The sequence below is a fragment of the Myxine glutinosa genome, chromosome 11, assembly GCF_964187855.1.
Source record: "Myxine glutinosa chromosome 11, kmMyxGlut1.1, whole genome shotgun sequence".
Classification (NCBI taxonomy): domain Eukaryota; kingdom Metazoa; phylum Chordata; class Myxini; order Myxiniformes; family Myxinidae; genus Myxine; species Myxine glutinosa.
The window spans coordinates 110,047,362-110,068,420 of NC_136271.1; the positions used below are offsets into that span (position 1 = coordinate 110,047,362).

A 21,059-nucleotide genomic window follows, 5' to 3' on the forward strand; every position below is an offset into this window, starting at 1 on the left:
TTTTAACACAAAAGCCTTAAAAACCACTTAAAACACGTCCTGGCAAGGGTCTGCAATCTCTGATTGCTCCTTGTTTTCTTTGGAATGAGAATGATTCCTCCTTTGGCAATTTCCTTTTTACTGGTTTTATACTTTGTTTTTCTATGTTTTATGGTGAAATATACAAAAGTGAAGTCTTTCTCTCCGACATTGCAGCTTTCTCTCTCTCGATCTCTCCCCTCGGTTGCTATCCTGTGCTCACGAAGAGATAAACAGGGTTAGGCATTCAGTTGCATACGTAAGTGGCGTGCGTGTGGCGTCTGCATTTTTGAAATTCATTTTATCGGCAACCGGTTGGCCAATTGACACAAAATTGTACATTAGGAGCGTCTTTGTTTGTAGAATTTTTATTCATAATTATTACGTCATAGGTCACATGGTACAGGCGCCAGCTTGGGAAAATGCAAAAACGTTGCATCTCTACATCTCTGAAACTGCTCCATGGAAAAAAAAATAAACATGGCTCTTTGTCAAGTACTCTGTATGGGGAATAACATCTGTTAATGTTGATGTCATTGGTACCTTAATTATGACATCATAATTTAACAAGTACAACGCTTGATTCGATCAGTATGAATTTTATTTTCTCTGCAACTGTTGGTCTGATGGACACAAAATTTTCATCGTAGGGGCGCCTCTTCCTGTAGAATATTTTAATGTTAATTGTGACGTCATAAGTCACATGGTACAGGCGCCATCTTGGAAAAAACGAAAAACGTTGCACCTCTGTATCTCCAAAACCGCTCCATGGAAAAATATTTCAACATGGCTCATTGTAAAGAACTCCGCATGGGGAATAAGTGTTGTTAATGATGACGTCATTGGTGCCGTAATTATGACATCGTAATTAGACAGGGACAATGCTTAATCTGATCAGTTTGAAATTTATTGAGCGTGATCCAAGCAACAAAAATATTATAGAGAATACAAATTTATGATATAATCGCTCACGTCGTCTGGCAGCCATGTTGGATCAAAGGGAAAAAAAACGTTGAAAAACAGAAGAGTTGGCTTGCACCAAGTTGACTGCGTATCTCCATTTGGTGGACAGGTTGAGATAATTATAATATCCTTTTGTGGGGTTCAGAAGGTGGAACGCAGTCCTCTCAGGGCTTAAAGTAGCCACCTCCGTTTTGTTAAGGTTTCTGTGTTTTATTGGCCAAAATCACTGGTAACACACCTCAATTAGCAATGCTCTTTTCTTTTCTATTTTTTATACCTAAGTACTATATCCGGTCGCAATGCTTTGTTTTCTATATTCACGCTCTCTGGGATTATCAGGCCATCGCACATGAGCGTTCTTCCTTGTTTTCAGTGATAGCTCTTGGTTCATGTTTCCGTGAGTTTTCTGGGACTGGGATGTTGAAGTTTTTGCAGAAATGCCAGTGGATTACTCTACATACGTTGTTGTGCCTTTGTTGCTCTAACATGAGTTTTTTCATCCCAATAGGAGGTGGCTCATACTTTATTTTTGCCTTGCAGAACCTATACTTTTCCGATTGACTCAGTCCTGCCATATTCTTAAGGGGGCATTATACCATTGAAGGCAAAAAAAAATTTTTTTTTACAAATATACAAATGCATCAATTAAAATGTTTGTTTCCTAGTATTGTATATACTAGGACGTGCCCGTACGTGGGTGCCCGTTCGGAAAAACATTCCAAACCGCGTGGCAGTAACGACCACAGAACCCCCCCCCCCTCTATTTACATGAAATGGTTTGGTCCATTCGCAAAGCCAAAGCGAACGACCACAGAACCCCCCCCCCTCTATTTACATGAATGGTTTGGTCCATTCGCAAAGCCAAAGCAAACGGCGAACGGCTAAATCGCCATAGCTCGGTAACTACTTCTCCGATTAATATGAAACCTTGAAAAGGCACATCCTCAGGTCCCCAGCAATATACCTGGCAAGTTTCAAGTATATCGGACCCGTGGTTGTCGAGAAACAGCGGTCACAGACATACAGACATACAGAGATTACTGGAATTATAGATAGATGTACCAAGTTTGAACGTAAATGGACTTGTCATAGAGAAGATATAAGCTGTAAAGTGGTAATTCATCATTTGTATGCATCTGGTTACCATGGTAACCATGCATAATATAATGCTATGTAATGTATACCAATGTAATGTTCATATATCAAGCAACATGTACATATATAGTTTTGCATATTTTCAATCAAGACATTGGTAACCAGATGGTATAACCATGGTAACCAGATGCATACAAATGATGAATTACCACTTTACAGCTTATATCTTCTCTATGACAAGTCCATTTACGTTCAAACTTGGTACATATATACAATACTAGGAAACAAACATTTTAATTGATGCATTTGTATATTTGTAAAAATTTTTTTTTTTTTGCCTTCAATGGTATAATGCCCCCTTAAAGCCATTGGTGTAGTGTCCCTGGTCTAGGGTATTTATTATGATTCGTTCCACATCCCACTTGAGATGACCTCTTCTTTGCCACTCCAATGAGCTTTATGTCTATGCCCAACTTTTTTTTATACCTCCATGCTCTTTTATCATTCTCCCATCTGTCAGTATCTATCTGATGATGTGTCTGTGTGTGATCCACACATTTGTAATATAATGAAAGGACACTTCCATATTTTGTTGAGACTGTTGAAAAATATAAACACAAACAGACAATATATTTGAAGATATGCTTTTAAGCATCCTTTTGAAAGTGATCTACTTTGTAAGGAGGTGTACCGTGGTCTTTACACTTGGTAGTCTTGATCTGCCTCATTCTGAACGAATACATCGAACGAACGAACCTACACAAATGCCTCATCCTGAACGAATACATCCTGGATAACAAACTGGACTTTCTCTGTCTCACCGAAACCTGGCAACAACCTCTGGACTACTACACACTCAACCTCACCACACCCAATGGATATTCCTACGTCCATAAACCACGCTCGGAGGGCCGAGGTGGTGGAATTGCCGTTATCCACCGTCAAGACATCAGGACCAGCCTCATCCCCATCGCCTCATCCTCATCATTTGAACACCTGGCTTTTAAACTCTCTGGTCGCATGCAGTCAGTCATGGCTGTCGTCTACCGCCCTCCCAAACCACACCCATCATTCCTGTCTGACTTCTCCTACTTTCTGACCCAGCTATGTTCCCTTTCCCCCTCAATCCTCCTCCTTGGTGATTTCAATATCCACATGGACTCCACTGACTCCACAATAACCACCGACTTCACTGATTTACTCACCTGCTTTAACCTCACTCAACATGTCGACTTTCCTACCCATATCCGTGGTCACATTTTGGACCTTGTCTGCTCCACTGGATTAAATTTGCACCATCTCTCTGGCTCCGACCTCACCCTCTCTGACCACTTAGCTATCACTATGACCATCAACACCCCCACCCCAACACCAAGACATTATCGCACGATCACCTTCCGTCAGCTAAACGCTCTTTCACCTACCTCATTCTCATCCACCCTCTCTGAAAAAATGTCCACTTCTCCCTTCGTTGACCTCCACACCCCTTCCGACCTCACTGACTACTACAACCACACTCTCTCCTCCTGCCTTGACCAGCTTGCGCCTGTAAAAACCAAAACAGTTTCTTTCACCCATTCTGCTCCCTGGTTTACCCCCGAACTCCGCCTGATGAAAACTCATGCTCGCCAACTTGAAAGACTCCGCAATAAAACAGGTCTCACAGTTCACTCCCAAGCCTACAAGGACCACCTACAACACTACAAAGATGCCCTCTCCCGCGCCCGCTCCGCCTACTACTCTCAAATTATCCACTCTGGCTCCGGAAACCCAAAAGCACTCTTCTCGACAATAAACAAACTCCTCCGCCCCCTGAAAACCACCACCCAGTCATTCACAGTAGACAACTGCATCTCCTTCCTCTCTTTCTTCCAACGCAAAATTGACAACATCTACAACAGCTTGACCACCGCCGCACCCGCTCCCCCTCCAACCACCTGCCCCCCCTTGTCCTGCCATCCCCTGTCTCGGTTCTCCCCAATCTCCCCTACTGACCTCTCTGAACTCATAGGAATGAAAACTGCCACCTGCACTCTTGACCCAATCCCCTCCAGCTTTGTCAAGGCCTCCCTCCCTGCTCTCTCTCCACTTATCATTGCAACAATAAACTCCTCCCTGTCTACAGGCATCGTCCCACCTTCCCTCAAAATTGCTGCTGTTACCCCCATTCTAAAAAAACCTGGTCTAAACCCTGACACCCTAAACAACTTCAGACCCATCTCCAACCTACCCTTTCTGTCAAAAGTTTTGGAACACGCTGTAGCCACTCAACTCAAACATCACCTCTCTGCCAATAACCTGTATGAAACATTCCAATCCGGATTCCGCTCCAACCACAGTACTGAAACTGCTCTCCTCAAAATCACCAACGACCTTCTCCTCTCCTCTGACGCTGGCAACATCAACATTCTCGTCCTCCTCGACCTCAGCGCTGCCTTTGACACCATCGATCACACCACCCTCCTCACCCGACTTGAATCCACCTTTAACGTTACCGGCACTGCCCTCTCTTGGATTAAATCATACCTCTCTGACAGACGCCAGTTCATCTCCATCAATAACTGCAAATCCCCCACTGCTCCCCTCCCCCAAGGTGTCCCCCAAGGTTCAGTTCTTGGCCCCCTCCTCTTCATCCTTTACCTGTCCCCCCTTGGTCACTTGATCCACCGTCATGGTCTCCAATTCCACTGCTTCGCCGATGACATCCAGCTTTTCATCTCCACCAAGTCCGTCTCCACCGACACCCACTCTATCCTGACAAACTGCATCACTGAAATAAAATCCTGGCTTCAAATCAACTTCCTCAAGCTTAACTGTGATAAATCTGAAATAATCATCATTGGCCCAAAAACGCTCACAAAATCCACCCATAACTTTGCCCTCAACATCGACGGTATCCCAGTATCCACCTCCCCTCACATCCGGAATCTTGGCGTCATCTTTGACCAAACCCTCTCCTTCGACAAATACACTAAACAGATCACAAAGTCAGCCTTCTTTCACCTGAAAAACATTGCCCGTCTCTGCTCATCCCTCTCCTCCACGGCTGCAGAAACCCTCATCCATGCCTTCAGCACCTCCCGTCTGGACTACTGCAATAGCCTCCTCTATGGTTCACCCTCAAAAATCACCAATAAACTCCAATACATTCAGAACTCCGCTGCCCGTCTACTCACCCATTCCCGGACCCGTGACCACATCACCCCCGTCCTTTACAAGCTTCACTGGCTCCCCATCCCCCAGAGAATCCAGTACAAAATCCTCCTCTTGACATACAAAGCCCTCCATAACCTGGCCCCATCCTACCTGGCTGACCTCCTCTCCAGACACACTCCCACCCGCAACCTCTGCTCTGCTGGTACCAACCTCCTGACCCCCTCCATCCGGACCAAATTCAGATCCTGGGGGGACAGGGCCTTCTCCATCGCTGCTCCCACCCTCTGGAACTCACTACCTCACACCATCAGAGACTCCTCCTCACTCACCACATTCAAAACATCACTAAAGACCCACCTGTTCAACACTGCATTCAACATTCAACCCACAGCATTTAACCCCTGACTATCTCTTCTCCTTCTCCCTCCTTTTGCTTTAAATATTTCCCTATTGATTCTTGTCTTTTTGCAATTGTTGTTTTCATGTATTGTTATGCATTATGTTTTCCACTCTGTCAAAGCGCCTTTGGGCTACTTGAAAAGCGCTATACAAAATAAATGAATTATTATTATTATCTGTATCTTCCAGGAACAAGATGTCGTTGTGGAATTGTCTGGAATGACGAATTCTGATTTCCTCAAATCGAGTAACAACTGTAAAATTTTGGTAAGTTTACAAACCCTGCTTGTTGTATACATATATCTATAGCTTATGTAAATCATCTCTAATATCTTTCCTTTAAGCTGAGGTGGTAAGCTTTGTAGCAGTTGCACATTTGATTATATTACCTTTTTGTGAATTTTTTTTTTTTGATCCATGTGAATGTTTTTTGATGGGATCTGTGATTCGGGAGTTATTGAGTTTTTTCTTTGTCCTCAATAACTCCATCATGGAATTGGTGGTACTCTGTTTTGTGTGACAGGGACTGGACACTGAGCAGCCCATTTTGCAGATTGGAGGGCTGTTTTTTACTGGGGAATACCAGGGTAAGTTTGGAACTCTAATACTAACTTTTTTCGAAAGAAAAAGAAACTTAACCTCAATCCTGTGCAGAATTCAATGAATTTATGGACGTCGCTGAACATGGTGCGGTGGATATGTATATCTGTTCTTGGGGAAAATGCCATGGGCATAGAAAAGGCACCTTTATGTGGTATGTGCCATGTGGCAAACAATAGAAAAGAAGGGACATTCAAAAAGTCTCGTGTGCATGCTGTACTACCCTTGTGTTCTTAGGAGGAACCAAATAATGCTCTCGAAAATTCATATAAAGGGGTGCCCTACATCAGGCAAATAAAACACATTTACTTCTTCATGTAGCTGTATGAATCAAATTGGCGCCCCTTGACTGATGAAGTGATGAAGAGACTCCAGTGTTGATTAAAATCTGCCCAGATAATGGCATGAGACTGGTTTGAGAGGGCTATTGTCATTGAATCAAAAAACGTTTAAGCCGTCAGGCGGGTGGGGGAACAAATCTGGGTGGGGGAACAACCCGACATCTTGTAAGTGTCCAGTTAAGTTATTTCTCCATGAGCTTCAACTTTCCGATTAAATAATAACCCAGAGTGTTGAGCACATCAGGACCATGCATGGCGCCGTTGATATCACCCTCATTTCTGAGCAGTCTGATCTTGGATTTGTTCTCCCACCCGCCTACTCTTGGAATTTAATCCTATCGAACTGCTGCACTGGTGCAGTACCTGCAGGGGTCACTGCATCTCTGAATGTGTTATTCGCATGGGTTGTGGTTGGAATGGTTTCTATCATCCTCCTGTACTGCCACGACATGGCGACCTCCAATGGAGACTTGCACACTGGATCCACCCCTCTAACCACTTGCTGCACTGCTTTTCAAATATCCTGGCAGATGAATGTCCTTTTTGTAAAAGGGCTGAAAATCTCTTCCATATCTATGTTGAATGAATGTCAACGGTTGGCTCCTTTATTTATTTTTCTTCAGAATTGTTTTGTTAGGATTGGTTTGGTTTTCAACACATGTGTTTTCATCTATGGCTTGGACATCTCACACAAAAATTTGAATGATGTGTTAGCTAATTTCCTGCTTGCTCAGGAAAAAATGGCAGTATATAAATCAAGAAAAAGAAAAATTGATCTCGGAGCTAATGAAGAAGATGCCTTGTTCTTGTTTAAAAATCTTGTGACGAGCCGTGTAAAGTTGGATTTTACTTTTTTCTCAATAACATGAAGGCTGCCACAGTTTGAGGCGAAATCGTGCGTGAAAGAAGTTATTTGTAAAATTATGGAGAAACGTTTATTGTTTTGTGAAATGTTTAGCACATAATTTCACTGTATCAACTTTTTGTTTTCTGTTTTCCTCCTTGAAATGAGAATGTGACCCCTATTTGGGGATTTTCTTTTCTATTTTTGTAAAAAAAAGATACAAAAGTCTCTCTCTTATTTTTTTTTTTTTTTTTTTTGTATGCAAGATCGAGGCTCGTGAAAGAGCTAACATTAATCACACAAAAAGACAAACCGACACACAAAACACAAAAAACAAGGGGAGCGGCAGACAAGATGGGGAGAGAGGGGGAAGGACACAAACACAACATTTGAGAGCAGGGACATCGGGAGGACTTGGGGGGAGGTGGGAGAGGAATAAAACATATGAACACTGCAAGGACTCTGGGGTGAATTACCGGGGGTAGAAAAGATCAAGGTTTTCGATGGGGGAAGATAAGAGATGGTGGTGAACAGCTGTTTTAAAGACCTGGAGGGAGGAGTGGGATTGAAGGGAGTGGGGGAGTTTGTTCCAGAGGCGGGAGAAAAGGGGAATGAAAGAGTGAAGGTGAGCAGAGAGCCTAGACTTTGGCAGTTTAACCATAAGAGGGTTGCAGGCAGATCTTGTGCGACCTGAAGGAATATTGGGGGGACAGAGCACAGAGAGAGCTGGGGGAGCAAGGCCGGAGAGGAGTCGGTAGAAGACAGAAAGACCACCAACCTGCCTGCGGTGAGTGAGTGAAAGGCCCTCGGAGTTGACTACATCACAGGAGATTCCAATGATTCTGAAAGCTTTGGCCTCAACAGCGTGAAGCCGAGCAAGGTGTGAGGCAGGAGGTTTGTGTGACAGGGACCAGCACCAGCCCAGAGGGGGGAACTCCATTGAGCTGCGGATGAAAGCCTTGTATGTGGTGAGGAGCTCAGGTGTGCCAAGGAAGGACTTCGCACGACGGAGGATGCCCAGTCGGCGACTGGCTTTGGAGGCCAGCTTGGAAATGTGGTTTTCCCAAGAAAGATCATGGCAGATCGTGAGACCCAAAAGCTTGAGCGACAGAACTTCTTGGAGAGGATTGTTGAGAAAGTAGATGGGAGGGTTGTCCAGTCGGTCCTTTCGGAGAGACATTGTAAGAGTGTGAGATTTGTCAGGATTGAAAGACATGTTCCACTTGTTTGACCAGTCTGTGATTTTGTCCAGGTCTGCAGAGAGTGAGGAGGCTGCAGACTGCCGATCTGAGGGATGAGGAATGGAGCGGCAGATAGTGGAGTCATCAGCAAAGAGATAGAGAGGATTTTCCAGAGAGTCGGAGAGATCATTGATGAAGACCAGAAATAGCACAGGGCCCAGAACACTACCTTGGGGAACTCCAGCCAGAACAGGAAGGGAAGATGAGAGAAATCCATTCAGGGCCACACGTTGCCTACGACCAGAGAGGAAATCCGCAAGCCATGAGTGGAGATTTCCCTGAATACCATAGGAGGTGAGTTTGGTGAGCAGAGCTGGGTGCCAGACCGTATCGAAGGCACGTGATATGTCAAGTGAGACAGCTCTGATTTCCCGTTTGGCATTGAGGACCTCCATCCATTGTTGAGACAGCAGAAGCAACATGTCCAGAGTAGAATGACCTGGTCTGAATCCAAATTGATGATCAGAGATCAAGACATTGGAGAAGAGGAAGGATTTGATATCTGAAGCAATGATGGATTCCATGACTTTGCTGATAATTGGGAGCAGGCTGATTGGTCTGTAGTTGCAAGGATCTGTTTTTGCACCTTTTTTGTGTAAAGCGGTAATGTTTGCTGATTTCCAAGATGCTGGCAGATGACCTTGAGCAAAAGAGAGGGTGAAAAGAACAGAGAGAGGGTGAGATAGAGCGGCAGAGCAGGATTTTAGGACCCGAGGGCTGATGCCATATGGTCCAGTTGCAGAATCAGCGTCGAGGTTTGATAAAAACTTCTCCACCTTGTCAGGAGAGAAGGATACAGAGTCCAGGAGCAGTTGGGTTCGACTGGGAAAGGTGGGAACAGAGAGAGATGGGTTTGGGACACAAGATTTTGAGGCAAACACAGAGTTGAGGCATTCGGCTTTGTCACGTGCGGTGTCAACTGTGTAGCCATTTGAGGTAAGGGAGGGGATGGAGGGGGAACAAACACCAGAAACGGATTTGACCAGACGCCACCAGGATTTGGAGGAAGGAGACAGGTTTGAGAGTTCAATCTTGAGTGTGGAGAGATAGTGCTTCCTGGCTCTCCTGAGGGTAGAAACACACTTGTTTCGAGCTTGGTGGAAGGAACTGAGATTGCCTTCAGTTGGATTTGCCTTCCAAGATGCAAAGGCAAGTTGTTTCAGGGCAACTGCCTCACCACAAGATTCAGTGTACCATGGACGGGAGGAAGGGTAAGACAACTGAAGACGAGATGGGATAAATCTGTGCATGAGAGAGAGCAGTTTGCTTTGGAAGAATTCCCAGGAAAAATTGATGTCAGAGGCATTAGAGATGGGAGACCAGTCCAGTTGATTGATGGCTGCTTGCAGACCGTGCCAGTCGGCCTGAGTGAAATGCCAGACTCGTCAACGCTGAGGAGGCTCTCTGAGAATGGCCAGAGAGATGTCCACTTTAACAAGCACATGATCAGAAGAACCGATTGGAGCAGAAGAAGAGCAGCAGACATTTGCAGGGAAGTTAGTCATAACCAAATCCAGAAGAGAAGATTCTCTCTCTTTCTTTCTCTTTCTCTCTCTTTCTCTCTCTTTCTCTCTCTTTCTCTCTCTTTCTCTCTCTTTCTATCTCTTTCTATCTCTCTCTCTCTCTCCCTCTCTCTATCTCTCTTTCTCTCTCTCTCTGTCACCACCTGCTGGCCGTTTGTGTGCTGGTTGTACTGTCATGGCGTCTGCTTGTGGAGGCCTGTGAGTGCTCTGTGTTATTGCTCATGATTCCTTTTTTTCCTTTCGTTTATGTTTCTTTCAGTTTGTTTTGTTTCCCCCCTCTTCCCCCCTTTCCCGAAGTTAGGGAAATCGGGGCGGTTTGTTTACTTCCCATCCCCGGAGTTCGGGTAGGGAAGATTATATTATATATTCACTCTCCCCGAGTCGGGGAGGGGGTGAAAGTGAAGCTGTTCCAGCATGACAGCTGCACTGTCTCGATTTACGGCTTTTCAGAGCCTGACCCGTAAGCACGGGTTCTTTTGTGTACCTCCGGAACGTGAGGTTAGTGTCGAGGACGTCATCCTCGTGGCTGATCGTGTTGTCGGGATCGACAAGGTTGTTGACGCTTCGCGGATGAACAAGCGGATCGTTATTTTTTTTGTCCGACGCGCATTGTGTCCCACAAATTGTCGAACAGGGTTTGACAATCGATCCAGATTTATTTGTTATGGTTTCCCCACTTGATAGCCCAGCAATAAAAGTCGTGATATCCATTTGCCCCCCATTTGTATCCGACGATGTATTAATTAAAGAGTTATCCCGATATGGTACCATCGTGTCTCATATTTCCATGATTCCTTTTGGGTCATGGAACAACGATTTAAGACACGTGGTCTCATTCCGGCGGCAAGTGTTCATGATTTTAAAAGATTCCCAGAAGGATTTAAACCTTATAGTAAAATTAAAGCATCAACAGAAGGAATATACAGTTTACGTGTCTACTAACGTTTTAAAATGTTTTGGTTGCGGACAATTTGGGCATGTTAAGCATGACTGTCCCCGGAAAGAGAACTCTCCACAAGTGCAACCCCCCCTCCGTACCGGGAATAAGCAAGACCTCCACCTTCCCACCATCGATCCAAACCCTCCCACCACCGACCCAAGCCTTCCCACCACCTACCCAAGCCCTCCCACCACCGACCCAAGCCTTCCCACCACCGATCCAAACATCCGTGCCATAAACCCCTCCCCTCCCCTTGAAACGGGGGACATTCCCCCTACTGCAGGAACTAATTGCAGCCATCTCTTGTCAATAATAGACCTCACCCCCCAGGCGACAGCGTTAAATCACAGCTTTCTTCCTGAAACAACTGATCCTATCTCTCTCTCTCTGAGGTAGCCGATGGAAATCCTCCCCCTATGATTACGTCCTCCCTCCCCTTTCCCCCCAATCCCCTGCAATCTCTCCCCACTAACCAGGACGAGTTTCAATTAGTCCGCCCAAAAGGAAAAAGACATTTGCAAGCAACAGATGAAAACGGTCATCTCTTTAAAAAACCCACAACTGAAAACCGACAGCCCCTCCCCCCTGCGCCAGATTTGTCCCTCGGCACGCTAGACAGGAACAGTGCAGAGCTCCATCCTGCCTCCACAATCCCCTCACCAAATTTTTAAAACAAATGAATTTCACAGATATATGGCGGGTACAGCACCCATCAATCAGGCAATACACATGGTGTCGATGTATTCAGAATAATATTGTACTTGCTAGCTTGGACAAGTTCTATGTTAATCCTCCACTTGAACGCCTTGTTCTGTCATCCCAAATTTGCCCATCAGGATTGTCGGACCACAGCGCAACTTTTCTCAAAATTTCTGCCCCTTGCCCGAAACACAAGTGTGCTTTTTGGAAATTTAATAATAATTTACTTGATGACAGTACCTTTAAGGACTTTTTTCCTGAAATTTGGAATATCCTGATTGCCTCCCAAGGGAATTTCCCAGACCTCAGACAATGGTGGGATAATGCCAAAACGCACATCAGACTTTTTTGCCAACAATATTGTGCGTATGGTGTTCAAGACGAAAAAAAACCCACAACCTTACTTGAAGACGAAATCCTGGAATTACAGGAACAGCTCCAGGGAACCGCAAATGTGAGCTGCCAGGAAATGAGGCAGCAAATTCATGGAAAAACGGCCTTGCTGAATTCCATATCTGAAGGGCGAGCACAAAATGCTTTCTTGCGCCTGAAGATGAGGTACATACACGACCTTGATGCTCCAACCAAATTCTTCTTCAGCCTTAAAATGGGGCCTCTTCGTCAGTAATTACACGCTTGCTGCATGATGGGGAACTCCTTTATGAAGATGGCAGAATCGGGGAATGTGCCCGGAAACATTTTAAGCAACGGTTTATGTGGCACGACATTAACCAGGAGGCAATATCTGAACTTATTTCTAACCTTCCAACATTGGCGGAAGATCAGAAGCAGCAGTTGGAGGATCCTCTTAGTTTACCTGAGCTCACTGCTGCCTTGAAGGCCTTGGAACATGATAAAGCCCCTGGACTGGATGGGCTGACTAGCGAATTTTTCCAGTGTTTTTGGGACGCCATTGGACCTCACCTACTGCAGATCTTGAATGAATGTTTAGAGGACGGACAACTGCCGTGGAGTTGCCGGAGAGCAGTCACCACTTTAATTCCTAAGAAAGGAATTAATTAATTAGAATTAATTAATAATTAATTTAATTCTTTAATTCCACATGTACCTTTAGCTCTTTCACGAGCCTCGATTCGGTATACAAAAAAAAAAGAAAAAAAAAAAAAAAAAAAGGATACACTCAACTTATAGAGTTTTGGCGTCCTATTTCTGTATTATGTACGGATTATAAAATTTTAGCCAGAGCCTTGTCCAATCGAATGAAACCTTTTATGAATGTACTAATAGGAGAACATCAATCTTTTTGTATCCCTGGACGTACTATTTTTTAATAATGTCTTTCTTATCCGTGATACCATTCGGTTTTGTAACAATTTTAACAAGAATGTTGGTCTGTTTTTTATTGACCAAGGAAAAGCTTTTGATTGTATTGACCACATGTACCTTTTTAGAGTTCTGGAGAATTTCGGTTTTGGACCTATTTTTATCTCGTATGTTAGGCTTTTGTTGTAATATATCCAGTGTTCTTAACATTAATCAAGTATTGTGTAGCCCCATAGCTGTGCAACGGGGAGTACGACAAGGTTGCCCGCTATCTGGACTTTTATACTCTCTTGCCATCGAACCTCTTCTGCTCCAATTACGTACGCACATTTCTGGCTTCACTGGATCAATTCTAACCACACCGCCAAAAGTCTCTGCTTATGCAGATGGTGTTTGTATTTTTGTAAAAAAAATAATGCTGATGTCACTGCGGTGGCTCAGGCATTAAAGCTTGTGTCAGGCTAGGTGAACTGGAAGAAGAGTGAAGCCCTTTGGGTAGGACCTGGAGCTTGCCCGCCAATTGTCCTGCCAGGAGGAGTGAACTGGCAGAAAAATGGCATCAAATACCTCGGTATTTTCCTAGGAGACAACACCTTTGAGCAGCAGAACTGGATGGGATTGCCAGACAAAGTATTGGTGAAACTATCCCGTTGGAAAGGACTCCTTTCTCAACTTTCCTACCGTGGAAGAATTCTTGTCATCAACAATATCGTCGCCTCTATGCTATGGCATAAGATGATATGTTTACAACTGCCTGGGAGCCTTCTTAGCACACTCCAAAAGAGAATTGTTGATTTTTTTCTGGAGTGGGAAACACTGGCTCCAACCCGCCGTGGCATACTTAGCACTTACTGAAGGTGGCCAAGATCTCATTGACATCCGTAGCCGGATTATGGTCTTCCGGCACAGGGTATGGCACACCCATATCAAAAAGGTCGGGTGATTTACAATGGAGACTGGCTCACGGGGTATTGCCATCAAACACTTTTGTAAACCATTTGGATGCCATGGTATCGGTGATCTGTCCCTTCTGTAATAATATTGAAGATTTGTTTCATGGGTATGTTGATTGCATACGATTGTGTCCTCTTTTTCTTTCACTGAACAATGTGTTTGGTCAAGTTAATGTTCCTTTTTCTCTCTGGTTGTTTATTTTTGGACTTGGAGTCACTTCAGCAAAGGAAAAATTGTTAATGTTTAAAAATTATTTATTGTCAGAGGCTAAACTGACCATCTACTTGTCGAGAAAAGCAAAAATTAAGGGCAAGCCACCCGAGCAATGTAATGTGATCCTGCATTTCCAATCCCTGGTCTCAACTCGGTTAAAACTGGAATTTAAGTACTACAACAGCAATGCAAATATTAAGAATTATTCATCAATTTATAAAAGTCTTTCTCAAAATCAGTTTTTGCTGCGGTTCTCCTTTGCATGTTAAAATCAATATACTCATTCAACCAATGACTTTGGTTAAACTGTATAACTCTATGAATCTTCTTTCGTATCAGTCCTGATAAATATTGCTTTAAGTTAATTTGGTGGAAAACATAATTTTCTTTATCATATAATGCAGTAAGTAATTTTTCTGTTGGTTTACCTTTTTTATTAAATGATAGTTGATAATCACTTAACCATTCTTTTTTCAGACATTCTTTAGAAGGGGCATATGGTAGATCTTTATGTTTATTATGAAGTTCTTCAGGATATTTTAAATCAACCTCAAAATAATATCCAACTTTCGAATCATCCATTTCTTTTTGTGAGGATGTAATAATGTTCTGTAAAACCTTTTCATAATCTTTCTCTTCAACCCATTTGAGTCCTCCATAAGGTAGGGCTTGAGACATAGCCCACCAATACAAATTATTAGCATCATAATACATCAGGTAAGAACTATCTTTTGTATCATCATAATTAGGAAGATACTTATTGTTGGCTTTAGCATATCTCTTAGAACATACTTGTGATATTCCCCCTCTTTTAGCATTTTCTATCATCAAAAGCATATTGACATTGCTGATTAAATCAAATTTCTGTTTCATCATTTTTAACATAGCAATCCAAGCCATTCCAGGAGCGGTGTAGTAGTGAACGGGGTCTAACCCATGTGATTGTTTATTAAGACAGACTGTTCTAAAGGTTTCAAAGACGTCAGCCAGTAGTAGGACGTCGGTTTTGAGATACAAATCATGAAACTCTCCAAGGTTCTTTATGTTAAACGTTTTTCAAATATTTTGTGCTTGAGTATATTCTTTATCAGTTATATGACTTTTATTTAACTCGTTATAGAAATATTCTTTTGGAGGAAGTTGTTTCTTTAAACCTTTCAAATGAATCCATGTAATCGTATGGATATATCCCCTTTTGTGATAAGAGTTTAAGTTCTTTTTGATTTGATATATACTCTGAAAGACATGGAAAGTTTTTAATATTTGATGCCAAGGTAGATAATGGACTTGCCATAAATTTAAATGTGTCAAGAAACCTGATGTTCATTGTAGGATCTGAAGGAATTGTTTTTGTGTATGAAATGTATTTCTGATCTGTGTTAGGAATTGCTGAAATGCTCCCATATGTCTTTGAAAGTTCATTAATAAATAGATGCGTATCATAATGAGCGTTGTTGTGAAGAAGGACTGGAATGAAAGTGGGAGATTTATAATTACAATTACAACTTTGATGAGCCGGACCTCTTTATTTACCGGTGAGATGACAATGATCCCTAACCTTTGGGTCTTTCTCCTCATCAATTTTCTCCTCACAAATATGATAGATGATATTTGGATGCTCAAATTCTGTTTTTTCTTCTTTTGTTAGAGGAATCATCGGTTTCTTGGTTTTTATCATTATCTCTGTTAAGCGAACACATTCCTTTTCCAATCGTTTTACAAACTCAGAAGCCGCATCTTCCCCCCTATAAAATTCTAGTTCTAGAAAATGGAGAAATTCGAGAAATTTTTGAAAAAATAATATTAAAAAAGAAAAATTAAATTTATTAGAAATAATAAATAAATAATATATTGTTGCGGATCTCAACGTCGGCCTTTCCCCTTACCAAGGGGGGATTAATCCCCTTGTCTTTTATCTAGCCGACGTGATCCGGGGCTATGACGTTCCTTCTGGTCAGCGCTGGTTAGGGTCGTAGGCCGAATTCCTAATACCTAATTACCAACACCTCCCAGGAAGCAAGGAAATAACCCTGCCCGAACCACGGTTTTAGTGGAAACGCCGAGCGATAGCAAGCCGTGATCCGAGCTGTTAACAGAACTAAACCCAATTTGAGCGGTTCCGAATCGTGCCACGCTTACCCAATGGAGGAAAAGACTGATACGGTCAGTTTAGGAAGAAACAGGAAAAACAGATTGGTTTATTAATAATTTGTACAGGAAGGAGGAGAAGTACACACAGTGAAGCTTATACAGTTTTAACTTATCCCTGGACAAACGGGCCCGTCACACACAGACACACTCACACGGGGATGTAGAAGGTCAGGGTGATGATCCGGGGATGATGGCGTCCAGGCAGCTCACTCCGGTCCCCGACTCGTACCGTGAAGGCGATGGTCAGGCGGCAGCGGCCAGGAACTCTCCTCGTGTCGTTTGGCGCGGAGCGGACAATTACAGGGTTAAATGCAGCGAAAGGTAGGCTGGCGTGGCGGTTACACTCGCAGCTGCGTACGTAATAATCGACAGCTCGAACGCGCTTCTTCATGCGTTTCTCCTCACGAGTCCTTTTTATGCACAGTCACATAAGCCCTTTGGTAGCCATATGCCATAAGCCCTTTGGTAGCAAGCGCGATTCCTTCAGTCCTCTTATACAGTTCTCTCACAAGGGCAGTCCTCAAGTCCTCTTGGTAAAGCGCCTCGCTCATCAGTCCTCTTAATGCGAGCTCGCTCAGTCCCTGTCGCATCGATCTGTCCTCTTACAACGAGTGCAGTTGCGTCAGTCCTGTGGAAGGGCTTTGTGCGTGCGTTTATATAGCGCCGCCCAGCGAACCCTCTGGAATTTGCCAGCCGCGCTCTTACCACGCCCCTTAAGCCATGCCCATCGAGCCCTGGTTGGTTGTTGGCTCTTACCGGCTCCGCCTTTGACGTGCTGCTTGATGTGGCCACACCCCGACCTCGCGCTCCTCCCCCTTTCCAGGCCTACCTCGTGGCATTTGGCTGGTTTCGAGCGAAAACCCAAGGGCAGCGAACGCTGCTGGCAAAGGAGGTGGATCAGCTGAATCAGGGCGCGGGATGGATGCTGCCCAACGAGGTCGATTTGGAGGGTGGGCTGCAAAATGAACGGGACCTAAGCTTATTATTTCTTTTACACAACGCAGGTATCACTATTGGAAATGGCCTTATGCTCACATATACTATGACATAACTAATGTTCTAAGGTGGCCTACGTGTTGCATGTGGACTAGCTATGGGGGCAATCCTTTAACCTTTATTGATCAATATGTACACTCAGAACCGCAACAATATTTTAATTAATTAATTAATTAATTATTTTTATTTTATTAATTATTTTATTTTATTAATTATTTTATTTTATTAATTATTTTATTTTATTAATTATTTTTGTTGGGCTGTCCCAGATGTCTCATTGCTATCCTACTGTCGTCATTCGATCGATCGACGTTCCATCGCTCGGCCATTTTTCGGCCTGATAGTCCGGGACACCGCCACAGACACTCAACTGTGCTGTCAGCAGACACATCCATGACAAACGCCAACACGGCGCCAGCGATCACCTCTTCCACCTTTCCCTGGGTCGCATTGCTCGGGTTGTTAGCATCGGCGCGCGCCGCCCGCCGCCCAGCCATCCTCAAACGAAGAAAGAACCAAGGTCCATGTCCATCGAACGGTGGCGCCACCCGTCGGATCAAGCACGGCTTTTGCCCTTCACTCGCCTCGGCTCGGCGTGTCGACCAGCGCAGCACCGCTGCGTGGACGATCACGCACATCTCGCTCGCTCTCTCTTGTCCCGATAATGATCCTTCCACAGGTTCACCTGCGGAAACCTTGTTACGACTTTTACTCCCTCTAGACAGTCAAGTTCGCTCATCTTTCGGCGCACCGGCACGAGCCGAAAACGGCCCGTGCAGGGGCTGATCCGAGGATCTCACCAAACCGTGCGATCGGTAGTAGCAACGGGCGGTGTGTACAAAGGGCAGGGACTTAATCAACGCGAGCTGATGACTCATGCTTACTGGGAATTCCTCGTGCGTGGGTCACAGTCTCAAGCCCCAGTCCCCATCACGGGCGGGGCTCAGCGGTATACCCGAGCCTGACGGCGAAGGGCAAGGTACATGCTGGCCCGTCCAGTGTAGCGCGCGTGCGGCCCCGGACATCGAAGGGCATCACAGACGTGTTATTGCTCCATCTCGCACAGCTTGCAGCCACTCGTCCCTCTAACAAGTTATTCCACCGGCCACACCAGGGTCGCGGAACTAGTTTGTGCATGAGAGAGTGCAATTTACTTTGGACGAATTCCCAGGATGAGTTGATGTCAGAGGCGGTAGAGATGGGAGACCAGTCCAGATGATTGATGGCTGCTTGAAGACCGTGCCAGTTGGCCTGAGTGAAATGCCAGACTCGTCGACGCTGAGGAGGCTCTCTGAGAATGGTCAGAGAGATGTCCACTTTGACAAGCACATGATCAGATGAGCCGATTGGAGCGGACGAAGAGCAGCAGACATTTGCAGGGAAGTTAGTCATAACCAAGTCCAGAAGAGAATATGCTCCGTTGACTGAGATCCGGGTCGGGAAATTGACAGATTGTGTCAGTCCTAGTGAGTCGCAGAAGTCCTTTGCTGAGGAGCCATGGCTGGTGAGAGAGGTACCCATACCCAGCCAACTGGCATGGTGACAATTGAAATCACCACATATGAGGAAGAGAGAGTTGGAATGAGTAGATAGAAGTTGGTCCATATTATCAGACAGCGAGATGTAGATGGAGTCATCACTGTTTGGTGGACGGTACAACACACATGAACAAAAGGTGGGAGCGAAGGGGAAGTCGTAGCCAGAGGTATTCCTGGGGGTGAGGTGGAGAGAGGGCAGTGCAGGGCGAGTGAGGAAGAGAGTTCTTGATAAAGATAGCAACCCCACCTCCAGGACGAGGCTCAGGTCTATCATACCGGAGGAGGGAGTAACCCGGGAGAGATACTAAGGAATCAGAGACATCATGAAGGAGGAAAGTTTCTGTTCAGCAGATCATGTCTGGTTTGTCAGAAGCAACCTTTATGGAGAGATCAGTCAAGTTTGAGCGAAGGCCCCGGATGTTTGAGGTCCATGCTGTTAATGAAGAAGAAGGGGGAGCATCGGATACAGAACAGGGGGGGGGGGGGGGAGGGGTAGGGTAAGATGTGGAAGAGGAGGAAGAGGTAGGGAGAGCTGTTGAAGGTGTGTCAGAGATTTCAGAATAGCTCGGAGAAAGGGAAGGATGGGCGGACAAAAGGTTTGATGGTGATTGGGTGAGGCACAGTGAGGTGTTATTTGAGGAGGGGGAAGAGCGAGGCAGAAGGTTGGGGGAGATGGAGGTGAGAGTCGGAAGGGGGAAGAAGCGGGGAGGACGCTTTGAGGAGGAGGGGTATAAATGCTGAAGAACGAGCAAGAAAATTTAAGGAACATCAACAATTACTTTCAAAAGTTGTTAAACAACAGGAGGGAATAAAGAAGAAGCGGAGACAGAAACTAACGGACGAAGAAATGTTTGAAAGAAAACAAGAGAAGTTTTTTAAACCTCTTTTAAAATCTACCGAACAAAAAGCAGTTTCGTTTCAAGTTCCTGCGATAGAATATACCCCAACCCAAAAAGGCAAGAAGTGCCTGATTTGATTGACCTATCAGATCAAGTTCCCGCGATAACATACTACCAAACAACAACAGGAGTTGCGAGAGTTGGATGAACTAGCGAATCAAGAACTTACAAGTATAGAAGCAACACAATCATCCCGAGACCTTGGGAAGACAAATAAACTTTCTAATTATGTTGCGAAAGCTATTCAAAACAATGAATATAAAAGGGATACATTAGCCAAAACGGGACTCATTTCAGCAGGAGAACCAGGAGCGTTTCATCTTGTAAACGAAACGGTATTGGTATTTAATGATGAGTTTGTAGGAGCTGTGCTCCCACGTCAATCGGAAGAATGGACGCGACAAAAAGCTGGAATTCATCCGAGTTTCTTTATTGTCACAAAACAACTCGGGTACTCTTAAAAGCCCGTTTATCGGGCAGCAATATATATACACACATTATCCCGGAGCGTTTGCCTGGGAAAGGCGAGAGGGGGCGTGGCCGGGCGTCCTGGCCGCGGCCTGGCAAGTCGAGAGCGGGCGTGGCCGGGCGTGCCCGGGCATGCCCGGGCGTCCCGGCCGAGGCCTGGCAAGTTGAGCGCGGGCCTGCCCGGGCGTCCTGGACGAGCCCGGCATGGTGATCGCTCCGCGTCCTTGGTAGGTGCAAGGCGATTGTGTAAACCCAGCGGTAGCCGCTACACACGTCCCCCCAGAATCGACTTGCACCGGCAGGGTCAATTTGAGGGGGTCCTGATGACCCGGCCAAAGCGACCCCTGGTGGGTCGTGGGGGGGGGGGGGGGTGGGGGGGTCCGGTGTGGTGGTGGGCGGTCGAGTGGGGGGCACCGTGGACGGGGGGCGGCCTCGCCGCGGCGGAAGGGCCAACCGTGGCGGTTGGTCGATGTCCACGTGCGCCGGCTTGAGGCGGTCCACCACAATCCGGTCCGACCTGCCGCCGATGTCAGTGACGAACGACTTGTCGTCCCGTCGCAGGACCCGGAAGGGCCCGTCGTATGGCGGCAGGAGTGGCCCCCGATGTGCGTCATGACGCACAAACGAAACGCTGGGGGGACGTAGGACTGGGGGTCACCGTGGTGGGATGTTGGCACGGGGGCAAACCGTCGGGCGGCCTCCTGGAGGTCCGAGCGCTGGTGAGCTGCGGACCAGGG

General features: G+C 45.4%; 1 protein-coding gene across 3 annotated transcripts in view; it reads left to right on the forward strand.

The window, feature by feature from the left end:
• The window catches only part of GTF3C6 (general transcription factor IIIC subunit 6), a 42,447-nt gene that overhangs the window by 3,543 nt on the left and 17,845 nt on the right, over window positions 1–21,059 (forward strand). For all 3 annotated transcript variants that reach the window (XM_068131278.2, XM_068131279.2, XM_068131277.2), the window contains exons 2-3: window positions 5,821–5,898; window positions 6,155–6,218. In XM_068131278.2, the coding sequence (XP_067987379.1) occupies window positions 5,821–5,898; window positions 6,155–6,218 (142 nt within the window). The remainder of the gene's footprint in view (window positions 1–5,820; window positions 5,899–6,154; window positions 6,219–21,059) is intronic.